Source organism: Mirounga leonina, unplaced genomic scaffold (assembly GCF_011800145.1).
Source record: "Mirounga leonina isolate KUSES-001 unplaced genomic scaffold, KU_Mleo_1.0 Mir_82, whole genome shotgun sequence".
NCBI lineage: Eukaryota > Metazoa > Chordata > Mammalia > Carnivora > Phocidae > Mirounga > Mirounga leonina.
Genome location: NW_023270825.1, coordinates 29336117 through 29349163, shown reverse-complemented (window position 1 = coordinate 29349163; position 13047 = coordinate 29336117). Strand labels below are relative to the sequence as shown.

Below are 13047 nucleotides of genomic sequence, written 5' to 3'. Positions count from 1 at the left end.
ACAGTGTAGATGTGATTGGATCTGTGGATTTGTAGTTTTCATCAAATAAAAATAGTAATCGCCAATCTTGATTTCTTTATTTTTTTTCTGTCCCCATCTTCTGAATCTCCAATTACACATACATTGGATCACTCACTAGGATACCATGGGGGTAATGAGGCTCTATTGATTTGATTTTTTTAACCTTTTTTTTCCCTATGCTTCCATTTGGATAATTCCTGTTAATATATCTTCCAAATTCAGTGTGTTCTTCTTTTCTTCCATAGTGTCTTAATCTGCTGTTAATCCAGTCCAATGAAATTTTCATTTCAGATATTGTCACCTTCAGGGCCAGAACTGCATTTGGTCCTCTTTTCTTATATTTTCCCTCTTTCTCCTCATAAGGTTCACGTTGTCCTTTAAATACTTGAACATATTTATGATGGCTGTTTTAAGGTTTTTTTTTGTGCCAATTCTCTCATTCTTGTGGATCCTTTGAGGTCTCCATTTAACAGATTTTCTCCTGCTTTTGAGTGACATTTTACTGCTTCATGCATCTGGTTACTTTTGATTAGAGAGTGTATGTTGCGAATGTTTTATGGCTGAGTGTCTAGATTTTGTCATCTTTAAAAGGAGTGTTGTTGAGCTTTGTTTTGGTGGGCAGATAGGTTACTTACAACACAGCTTGATGTAATGAATCTTGTTCTTAAGCTTTGTTAAAGCATACCTAGAGCAGTTCTTTATCCTCTAATTTAGCTCTACTATTAAGGCATGACTTTTCTTATGTCTGAATACCTGCATATTCAGTGAGGTCTCTTTACTGTGGCTGGTTAGAACTTGACAGTCTTCCAACCTTATGTGAACTGTGAGAATTGTTTGCTTTCCAAGTCTCTGGTAGTTTTTCTTTGCCGAATAGTTTTTCTGTCTTTCTTTTATTGAGGTATAATTGACATATAGCATTCTATTAGTTTCAGGTGTAGAATGTAATGATTCAATACTTGTGTATATTGTAAATTACCACACAGTAAGTCTAGTTAACATGTGTTGCCAAACAAGGTTACAAAAATTTTTTTCTTGGGATGAGAACTTTTAAGATCTACTCTTAGCAAAACTTTCAAATATGCAGTACAGTATTATTAACTCTAGTCACCATGCTGTACACTACCCTAATAGTTTTCTTTGCCTGGCTTTTGGAATCTTACTCTCTCTGTGTGCAGCTTACTATTCATCCCAAGACTCAAGGGGACCCTTATGCAGATTTCTGAACCTCTTTCACTGTGTAGTTTTCCTCCTCTTTGGTACTCTGCCCAGCAAATATCAGCTACCTCAGGCTTCCTGAACTCCAGTATGTTTTGGCTTCCCTCTTCAAAGCCATGCTCTGTACTGTTGTTCCAGAAGTACCTCTAGGTAGAGAACCTGGTGGGAATCAGAGGACTCATCTTCTTTGGCTCTTTTTTTCTCTTGGATCACTATCCAATGTCTGAAAAAAGTTGTTTCAGATATTTTGTCAGTTTTTCTAGTTATTTATAATGGGAGAACAAGTCCTGTACCAAGTACTCTTATGGCTGGAAGCACAAGTTCCAGATACTTTTTATATTTGTCTTCTCGTGCAGCCCTCACAGGCCTTGCTAGGTACCGGTTATCCCCATTTCACAGAATTGGCTTCTGTAGATTGACATGCCCAAGGTTAGATGGCTAGGAAGCACGGCGGAGGTAGAACAGATCCTAGCGCTGTGGTTAAGTGTTCAGAGAAAGCATAAATGTAGAATTAAGTACAGCAAAGCCCAGAGTTCTGTGTCCTGGATGTGTCTCCCCCTCTCTCAAGCCCTTGGGTTCACATTACCCAAGCCATCTCGAGAAATGGCTCTGCTTGTTATGTATTAGAATTCAGATTTTAGGAAGGATCGATGGAGCTTTTGAACCATTTCTTGTTTTTCCCAGTTTTTCATACAAAGTCCATTTTCCTGGTTCAGAAATAAGGTCGTTTTGCAAACAAGCTACAGATGTGTCAGGGGTTGGAACAGTTCTGCAATGAAGACATTTTTCAAGTGGTGGATTTTTTTTTCTCTCCTTACTTTGTCTCCTCACTTGGGTGACATAACCTCTAGATAATTACCACCCTCACACTACAGCAAATACAAGAATAAACTTCCCACCAAGCAGTTTGTTGTTTGAAAGCTGGAGACCACCTTCATTTTTAGCTGTGCATATGGATGATTATTTGGGAAATCATTTCCTGGATGAGGCTAGTTTGTCAAGGCAGAACATAGATTTTAGAAGCCCTTTGTAAAGCATTCCTTCAAAGCCTTAACCTTCATTAATTTGCTGCAATGTTAGTGAATGCTTGTTGCTTCCCCCATTTTTCAGCAGTGTTACAAAAACCACTGAGATTCAGAGTCTTAGAAGAGATACAAGTTTTTTCATAAAGAAAATAAGTCCTTTTTTATTTGGAATATTTAAACTTTGATAGGGAACTGGATAAAACTAGCATTGCTTAAATGCTCTGCACATGCAAGGGGCCATTTGGAGTTTAGACACTGATGAAGAAAAGGATTCTTTTTTCACCTCCTTAACTTTGACCTGTGTTACAATGTAAGGTTTTTCCTTTGAGTGTTCCTGGAATGCACTTGGCAAAGGAATTAAAATATGTAAAGGACCCTCTTTAAGGAAACTACCCTTTATACCTCAGCTGCACAAATTTCTAAATTCTAATCCTTATCCTGAGCATCTTTTATGGGCTAGTACTTTCATATACATATTTCATGTAACCCTCACAGCAGCAAGAGCATCAGTGGACAGAGAAGTGAAGTGATTTGTTTGTGGTCATTTAGCAAATGATGCTGCTGTCATTCAAATTCAGATCTTACTTCCAAATTGAGAATCAGGTAACTGCAGGTGTCTTGCCAAGTGAGTCGTTGGCAGAAAACAGTAGTGACTGACTCCTAAGTGCCAGCCCCCACCGTCTCGACCTTCCTCATCTCTCCGTGTGTTACTGATTTTGAGAAGCCTCGAGTCCCAGGTGCATTCACTTGCACACTCACACACAGGCCTTCAGCTGACACAGTATGGACTCACCTGTCATGGCAAAAGGCAGGACGACAGACTCTTCTTGATCCTGACCCTCACTGAAGTGAAAGAACCCATCTCCTGGCCACGGCTAAATGTACCTTGAAAAATTATTAGTAAACATGATAGATGCCAGAGCAGGTGGAAGTCTTGACTTCCCCAAATACTCCACTAGTGAGTGAGTGAAATAGTACCACGAAGGCCAAAGTGTGTCTCCTCTCGAATCCGTGCTGCTGTCCCAGAGGTCAGTACTTGGCCCTGGCTGTGTTTCTGAGCATTGACTTCTGCGTTCCCCAGACCCTGAGGCAAGATTGCATGGATGAGACATCAGGGGGCCTTCAAGGGATGGTCCCCAGCAGCCACCTGACGATTATTATATTTCAAATTAAATAAAGGGATAAAAATGAGACTTACAAGCTATCTGATTTCATCTTGTATTTTGATGTGTTCTGTAGTGGTGAGTACATTTAATTAACGGAGCTTAAGCTTTCTTCATTCTGTTGACTTTATTTAGCCTATGTGCGTTTAGTTAACGAGATTACTTTTCTCTTGTGCTCATAAATATTTAAAACCAGGAACTTTCCTGAAATCAAATTGCATAGGCTTGTTTTCCTTCATCTAGCTTTTCTTAACTCTGATACATCTATTAGTGATTGAGAAATGGTTGTTATAAAAGTCTGATTACTTTTCCTCATTCAGATTTGTACACATACACCTTGTCAACGAAGTTTCAGACTACCTAAAAGTAAAGGCGTTGAGCCCAAAAGAGCAGTCAAGGATGATTATGACACGGACTGTATCTAAAACTGCTCTACAAACTCATTAACCAGTTCATACCATCTTAAATAGAAATGCCTAATGTACGATATTATCATGTGTCTACACTTTTTCAAAGCAGCAGAGAAATACACTGTTACCATTCCTCAATTATTCAGTGCCTTCTTATCATCTATGTTGAATATTAGAAATTTTACTTTCTAGGACTTCGCGTAGAATGCCGACCTTATTAGTGGGTGGATGCCACTTGCTGATAGTATGATTTGGAGGCAGATCATGTGATTATCGAGATGACCCATAAGATGCCTGAATTTACTTTTTAACTTTTACAGCTCCTTGACAAGTATGAAGGAGCGTTATCTTCCTTTCACTCCTCTTCTCAAAGCGTATTTCCCTTTAGAAATTTTTAAATATATATTCTCTTTAGCCAGAGGAAAAAAAAGGATTTTTGTCATTTTCATTTTCCTGATTGTCATGCTATTAAATTTTTCATGGTTTCAGGGTCACTAAAAATATCATAATAGCAATATTGGATGCTTTATTTTTAAGAAAATAAACATTCATTTTCCATTCTCTCTGATAAAGTTTAACAATTCTGTTATGTACATAGTATTTTCAGGATTTGGAATTCCTTTCTTCTCAGAAAGGAAAATGTCATTATTTCAGCCCTCGTTTCATCTCTGAAACTTTTGAAACTATTTAAACTGTTTTAAATTATCAGCAAAACTTGGGGGTTTCCAGAAGTCCCCAGAAAAAGGACGGTCAAGCAGCGTACCTGACATAAATGAGGTGTGCAGAAAGGAAAGCGAGAATGGGCCAGAAGCAGAAAAGCAGATGACCTTCTGCATTGTCTTCCGCATCAGCTTTCCTCTCTGGCAGTAATCCTTTTAGAATCAGACAGATGTAGAAAGCGGAATGTAATTCATGAATACTAGATGACAGTCTCTTTTCTAGTTCATTAATTTTGCTCAAAATTGACTTGAAACACATGTAAGTACATGTCAAAGCTGACACATTCACTTTAAGGTTTTAAAATGTACTAATCAGTTCAAGAGTTATTTATAGCAATGATCCTTAACAGTAGATATGTTCTTCATACTCAGGAGCTGTCTTAGTTCAATTATTTATTGCAGTAATTTGTAGTTTTTTTTGTTGGTGGTCATTAGCATTTAGAGGATATTTTTTCTTGGAAAGTTATATGTTGGTACATATTTTTGCAATTTTTGAAGAGTAGTCTGTGCTTTATTTCACTTTAGCTTGTTTCTAATCCTTTGCATTTAATGTCCGCTTCCAAAAATTAAGGTCCTCCAGGAAGCTTGAGGTTGAAACTCTGGTCTCTAGACCATTTCTACAAGTCTATCTGCAAGCCACTGTTGCGGTTTGTTCTTGGGGCAGTGCCTAAGGGCAGTGGAGCTCCTGAATTACCGTCACCCTACGGGTGTTTATTTTTAGATTCCCCTCCCCAGCCCCGTACCCACTGAGCAGTATTTCTGGGGGTGGTGCATGGGAATCTGCCTTTTAAACTAGCTCCCCAGATGCCACTGTACATGCTAAATTTGAGAACTACTGCCTCTTAGTATATGCCAGGGGCTTTGTCTTGCAGCTTCTCAAATGGAGTAAAGCATTCTGGTCCTCAACAGTATGGTTGACGGCGGCTTGAGTTTACCCAGAATGAACGCACTTCTGTCATTTTGCAGCCAGTAAGTCCAGGGCCTTTAAGACTAAAGATACTCCCTTTTGATTGGACCATTAATAATTCTCTTCTCTGGTTTCCAGTTATTTGTGGGCAATTGATTTGTTAATGATTAAGTGGTTAGAGGTTGCTGTTGACTTAAGGAAGGTGAGAGCAGAACAGTCTTAAAACATTGTTGGACATTGCTAGAATACCTGTGTTACTCAGTGTTACAGTCTTGTTAAATTTCTGTTTCTTAAGAACAAAACATTTCTCTTAAATCAGAAGTTCTGGAAAAGATGTTCTTCATTTGATGTCTGGATAGAATTCAGGGTGTGTAAACTTGGATGGGAAATAATTTTACATTATTTTCACTGACCCCCTAACTAAAATTTAGCACTTCCTTCAGTTATGAATATAGGCAACAAACAGTTGTTTTAAGTTCTACCTATGATTTTATTGCAAGTTAGAAAGCATAGATATTTTCATATTGTATTTTTTTTGGAGATCCTTCAAAATATTGCTTATTGTACATCACTACTTCAGAATCATAGTAGTTACTAGATCAGTTGCTAAAACTTGTTAGAGAAATCTAATATCATTTTAAAATTATTTTTGATAACTATTTTGTAGTACAGTTGATTTCTATTGAAATCATATATATTTTATATATTTAAAAATATTATTCTGACAAGGGATCCATAGGCTTCACTAGACTACCAAAGAGAATCAGATACAAAAAAATGGGTAAGAACACCAATGCTCAGGGCACTTGGGTGGCTCAGTTGGTTAAGTGGCTGCCTTCGGTTTGGGTCATGATCCCAGGGTTCTGGGATCGAGTCCCGCATTGGGCTCCCTGCTCGGTGGGGAGCCTGCTTCTCCCTCTGCCTGCCGCTCCCCCTACTTGTGCTTGCTCTCTCTCTTTGACAAATAAATAAAATCTAAACAAAACAACAAAAAAAAAACACCGATGCTAGATTTTATACTAACATCTTTTCATTCTAAACCATTTCCCTTTTTTTTTCCCCGAGAGATTTTCTGTAAGTGAATTATTTTATTTTTCCTATTCTTATAGTCATCTCATCATTGTATAATATTTTTTTTACTGTAGCTGACTCCACTGGAACCCATTCTCTGTACACAACATACAAAGACTATGAAATTATGTTCCATGTTTCCACCATGCTGCCATACACGCCTAACAACAAGCAACAGGTAAGAGATCCCTGGTGTTGTCTGTGTTTCTTCGCCCTTGTTCATTTCCCCCAGAAGCCTAAGTGGCAAGTTTGTAAAATCTTAAACCAGAATTTAATGTTGCACATGTCACGGCAGCCGGAAGCTTTGTACTCTGCGGAAATAACGAATAGCAAATGAGCTGAAAACAAATGAAGAGACACAAATTCTAGGTTAACAGCCAGCTGGATGGCTTTGGGAATTAATCCTTTGCTTTTCACCCACGGAGATTGAGGTTTTCATGGAATCTGAAGAGAACAAGTTGAAATCATGGTGATTAGGTGACCCTGCAGGGTTGCAGAGAACATGGATGAGTGGGTGAGATTCCATCTCAAGAGGCCAGGGTACAAAGCAGGAAAGTACTGATGTGTCATTTCAGATTTCAGAGGAGGTTTGGTATACTAACTGGGAGAAAAACCAAAATAAATGTCAGTGGGATCTCAGAAAAAGGTTTTTTCTTAACATTTATCAGGAGACAGCAAAGAACATTAAAACAATTGGCCTTCGTGTACATCATACACAGTTTCTTTTAAAAAAGATCTAAAAGCACCATGCCTGTTACTAAAATGTGGTCATTGACATAGTAAATGAAGAAGCCTAGAAGTGGCAGATTGTCACAGAGCAAAATGGAAACTGACAGTATTATTTTAGAAAGTATGTGGTCATTGCTGTTTTTAAAAAATATGTCAAAATAAATGATACCAAACTGACATTTAAAAGAGCCAGAGAGCAAACAGCTTCTCCTTTCAATAGCAATTATAAACACAAGCAGTCCAGTATTACTTCTGACCTTAAAATGGATCTAGATTTTGTTATTGTAAACTGTTGTGCTAACAGAACACAACCAGCTGCAGAATGAATCACATCCTCTTTCCCAGAATTTAACCAAACACGGATGGAATCAAACACTTCATCACTGCAGGTTTGATTAAATCACAAATAGAGGTAACGAAATTTTGCCTCTTATAATTACCAAAGGAATCAAAAATAGGGAGCAAAGCAGTGAATCAGCTACAAATCTGAAATAAATCTATTTAGGATAAAGTCTATGATCTGGAATTTGTTGACAGTTTTTTTATGCAAATTCCAAGTTCTAGATTACCCAGAGAGGAAAACATCATGGTAAGAAAAATACGTTTTTCTTATTCTGACCAGTAAGTAGACAAAAAAAATTTCAGGACATTCACAGGTGATCTTTAAAGGATTATTCTTTCTGCCTGATTGCTCAGCAGAGAAAGTAAGATGTATGGAAGGATAAAAAATTTAATTGACAAAATTCAATTAATTGTTTATTTCTCCTAAATTAGTTGAAGTGTGTTGAGCAGCATGAGTTGGACATGAGTTGGACAGCTATCTAAATTATTTAATTTGGAGGTCCGATCAAGGCAAACATTTTATTATGGTCCTAAATCAGAATGAAAGAGTAATTGGTACTGCTGCATCTTAAAAAATCTTAATTCTCTGGGCACCTGGGTGGTTCAGTCGGTTAAGCGTCTGCATTCGGCTCAGGTCATGATCCCGGGGTCCTGGGATCGAGCCCCACATTGGGCTCCTTCCTCGGTGGGGAGCCTGCTTCTCCCTCTCCCTCTGCCTGCTGCTCTCCCTGCTTGTGTTCTCTCTCTCTCTCTGTCATATAAATAAATCTTTAAAAACAATCTTAATTCTCTATCTAGAGAATTTATTTCTTCTATGTAGATCACTTTCTGCTTGGGAAAAAAAAAAAACAGAAAGAACATAGCTTTTAAAATCTTGTGGCAGGAATTTGTTTATAAATACTGTCTTTCATTATATATAATATGAGATGGATAGATGGATTTATTTCTAATTGGGTCCCTCACTAAGACATTAGTGTTACATACCAAACAAGAAAGAATGACATTGCATCAAAAAGACAATGACATCATCTGTGCAGGAATGACATAATACCTAGACAAATTGTATTTTTTTTTTGGTGTGTCCAAGATCCTGAGTAGATTAATGTTTAATAATGGATATATTCTGTATAGCAGTACAGACCAGCCTTTATTTCTGTAACATCCAATAATATATCATGTTTAGAAATGAAAATAAGTGGCCTCATTAGAAGATAATTTGGGATGCTTTGAAATTCCTAAGGTTAAAAGTACATTCGTGGAACATTCTAACTCCCAATTCTCAACCCTAATCTAAAAGGCTATTGTTTCTCCCAGCTGAATACTAGGTCACTGATTCTACTGGTATGTAATTTGTGTAAGTTAAAGTCATTGGAGAATTTTAAAAAAAAGTTTTATAAATGCAAGTTTATACCTAACAGATAGTTGATATAAATGGTATATTTCGTTATTTTTCTCCTTGTGAGAGCCTCTATATAATAAATATAAGAAATGCAAATTTTGTTCAACTTTTTTTCACACTACTGAATTAAACTATCTAATAAACCCCTCTTAGAGAGCGACTGGCCTAGCCTGACTTGGGGTGCCTGAATTCGAAAGCCACGTTTCCAAATCACCATTTAATGTGAAACAGAAGGTGGTCTTAAGCAGCTTTCACTGTAATTAAGAAAAGCTGTTTAAACTTGAAATTTAACCTGCTTTAGGAATATTAGTAATTTCTGCATTCCCAGCTGGTGACACAAGAAGCATCTCAGAAAACACCTTAGCGACTCTTTATTTATTTATTTATTTTTTTAAAGATTTTATTTATTTATTTGATAGAGAGAGAGACAGCGAGAGAGGGAACACAAGCAGGGGGAGTGGGAGAGGGAGAAGCAGGCCCCCCGCCGAGCAGGGAGCCCGATGCGGGGCTCGATCCCAGGACTCTGGGATCATGACCCAAGCCGAAGGCAGACGCTTAACGACTGAGCCACCCAGGCGCCCCAGCGACTCTTTAAATGAAGTGAATTAAACCAGAACATAAATTGCATTGTAATTACTTCCGCCATTCTCCTCTCTAAAACATCTCCCCTCTGGCAAGTTTCTTATGTGAAAATGGAACAAAACTGTTGTTATGGAAACAGAATTTGGAGAGGCTGGAACTTGGCATAATATGCCAGATATTGGTTTGCTCCTGAATGGGCTCTATATTTTATGCAAATTTCAGAATATTCATTTCTATATTCTTCCTGGGAGGGAATAAGAGAGGCTAAAATACTGACAGCAACTGTGTCGATTACCTACCTTAATATGTTCTGATTAATAATGAATGTTCTAAGTACAATTACATAAGGGAATTGGGGAGGAAAACGCAGAGTGTTGTCATTTATAAGGTTTGCTTATTTTTCTTTCAGCTCCTACGGAAGCGGCATATTGGAAATGATATCGTAACAATTGTTTTCCAAGAGCCGGGAGCACAGCCATTCAGCCCAAAAAACATCCGATCCCACTTCCAGCACGTTTTCGTCATCGTGAGGGTCCACAACCCCTGCACTGAGGGGGTCTGTTACAGGTACTGGCCCTGCAGCTTTGGCTGCGTGGGTGTTGGCTGGTGGTCACACAGAGGGCCCCCTCCAGCTCCGCTTTCTGAAGTGGCATTGGGGAGTCCATTCCCATTTATTTTTGTCTTCAGACTGCGTGCGTAGATGGCTGAATTCACACAATGACGTCACTGGATGGCGTTGGCATTGCCCAGACACGTTGGTTAGACCCCTGCTGTTTCCATTTGCACCGCCTCCTCAGGTGGTGTCCTTCATCCATACCATCTGGTCACCAACTAATTACTCATACTGCTAATTATACTTTGCTTTTGGTGTGGCAAGAGCAGAGAAGAATGATCATAATAAGTAGAAAAGTTTTGTTTTAATTGTTATTATTTCAAAAGCTCAAACCCTTGCTTAGGACCGATTTGATTCACTCTAACATTTCTGACTGCAGTCTTTGAGGCATTTCTGTGCTTTAGTACGCCTGTGGTGGAATTGTTTCCGTGCTCCTTGTTGACCTGGTCTCCTGAGTATCAGAATTCAGGCATCTGTCTGCAAGAGGCCTTTGGGTGTTGACAAGGATAAGAACCGGAATTGCTGGGTTGACATGGGCATAGTACCAAGAAGACGTGTAAGGGTATTCTAGCCTTAACAAGATGTTTCTAATATGAATCTGTCCTTTTAAAATAATGGAATTTTATCCTGTCTTCCCATCCCTAAAATTTGGAAGATTAGGCTTTGTTAGTTTTGGATATTTGTTTTTGAATTAATACAGCCACCTACCCAGAAACTGGCCAACGCATACTGATAATTGGTTTGTTGTGAGCTCCACCACTGTCTAATTCTAGGTGTCAGTGCAGGTTAATTACAAGAGTCGAGCAAGCAAACTCAGGAAACAAGACAAATAAAGGTTACTGTGGACTCCTGCAAGCCGCCACCATCCCTGCACACATCCCACAATAACGGTGTATGTTGGCCTCTAGTGATAAGCCAAGCACTATTCTAGGCGCTTTACGTGGGTTACCTCATTTAATTTTGAAAACCCATGCATTAGGTACTATTTTTAAAAATCCCCATTTTCAGATGAGGAAGTTTAAGCAATGCGAACAGGTGACTTGCCTGCGGTAAGTGATTGTAATGCACTCGGTCTGATTCTAGAGCCGGGCCCTTCACTGCCCTGCTGCGCTGCCTCACTCCCATGCCCTGTGAAGCAGGGGTCTTTGCTGCCCTTGCTGCCAACACACAAGCTCTTCCAGAACTCCAGGCTAACGGGTGGAAACTCCAACAAGAGAGACCTAGATCTGCAGCCTCTTACCAGGAATATGGTCTCTGAAAGCTGCTCGATTTAGGTGTGGGATGCCAGACTAAGTGAGAACATTTGACTGTAACTGGGAGGGATAGCTCTTAGCATTTAGAAAATACCCCCAAGCAATTGAAACATGCTCTGTACTGGATTCATGCAAGGGATTTCATACAACTTTGATAGAAAGCTAATCCCTTTTTGATTGGTCACTACGAAGTTTGGGAGTGGAAAGCTATGCAGTTTGTTTTAGGGAGAGATTCTTCTTTAAAAGCCATTGCCTAAATAAAGTGCTGTTCGACAGAAATGTAATGCAAGCCATATGTTAATTTTATACTTTTTAAAGTAACAAGAAATGGGTAAAATTAATTTTAGCAATATGTTTTTGACCCAAGAATATATTTTATTTACCTGCTATATCCAAATATTATTATTTCAACAGGTGATTTTTAAGTTTCAAAAGTTATTGGCCTATTTTACTTATTTTTGGACTAAGACTCTGAAATCTGGAGTCTGTTTTAGACTTACAGCTCATGTCAATAAGGATGCTTGATTTCCACTGGAAGTAATCTGTGTTTAGATTTCATAAAATTTGTAACTGGAAAAGTAGATTCATATACTCAGATTTTCCAAACCTGCTTTTTCAGAGCTTTCGAGTAACAGTTGACTTTTAAAAATAGGATGTAGGGATGGGGGGATGGGTTAGCCCGGTGGTGGGTATTAAGGAGGGCACGTATTGCATGGAGCACTGGGTGTTATAAGCAAATAGTGAATCATGGAACACTACATCAAAAACTAATGATGTAATGTATGATGACTAACATAACATAATAAAATTAATTTAAAAAAATACAATGTAATTTAATACCCTTGGTCATAGTAGCCACATTTCGAGTGCTCAGTAGCCTACATGTGGCCAGTGCAAGTCTAAATAGACTGATCAGGAGGAAGTGTCTCCTAGCCTTCAACAGTTCGCTAGATGAGGAAGTGATATTTGTCTTATTCTTTTAAACCCCACCCCCACCCTAGCCTTGAAAATCATGCTTTTTTGCTGTCTCTTATTTTTAATCTGTTGCCTGGAGAGCCCATCTTCTTAACCCCACCATGTGATGTGCTGGTTTGTGGGAGGACGCTGACCACCCCAGCTCATGCCACATGAGCAAACCTGGGATTTCCTAGTTGCCATGCTTGTTTGAAGACCCAGCACACTGCTTTATAAACTGTGAATGTGGGCCTTTTGTAAATCCAAGAGAACATACCAAATTGGAACATCACTAAAAGAAATTACAAGAAACTAAAGTAGTGATCTTTTCCTATTGTAAACCTTAAGTGTATTAATTGTTCTCAGTCCCTGACAGACCGAGGTAAGCATGTTTTCTGGGGTGTGTGGTGACATCAGGAGATGTTTAAAGTCCCAGAACAGACAGGGCAACTTTCTTGTAGTTTATGCTTGGGAGAAAATGTGTGAAGGTGTTCATGTTCTCATGAAAATAAATGTATTATGGGGCGCCTGGGTGACTCAGTCGATTTAGTGGCTGACTCTTGATTTCAGCTCGGGTCATGATCTCAGGGTCCTGGGATTGAGCCCCATGTTGGGCTCCGTCCTCAATGGGGAGCCTGCTTGAG

The 13047-nt window shown here is 38.8% G+C and overlaps 1 protein-coding gene across 8 annotated transcripts in view; it reads left to right on the top strand.

Annotated features, from left to right (window-relative positions):
• Positions 1-13047, top strand: part of SIPA1L1 (signal induced proliferation associated 1 like 1) — a 447306-nt gene that overhangs the window by 353969 nt on the left and 80290 nt on the right. For all 8 annotated transcript variants that reach the window (XM_034992842.1, XM_034992846.1, XM_034992844.1 and 5 more), the window contains 2 exons: positions 6606-6709; positions 9993-10150. In XM_034992842.1, the coding sequence (XP_034848733.1) occupies positions 6606-6709; positions 9993-10150 (262 nt within the window). The remainder of the gene's footprint in view (positions 1-6605; positions 6710-9992; positions 10151-13047) is intronic.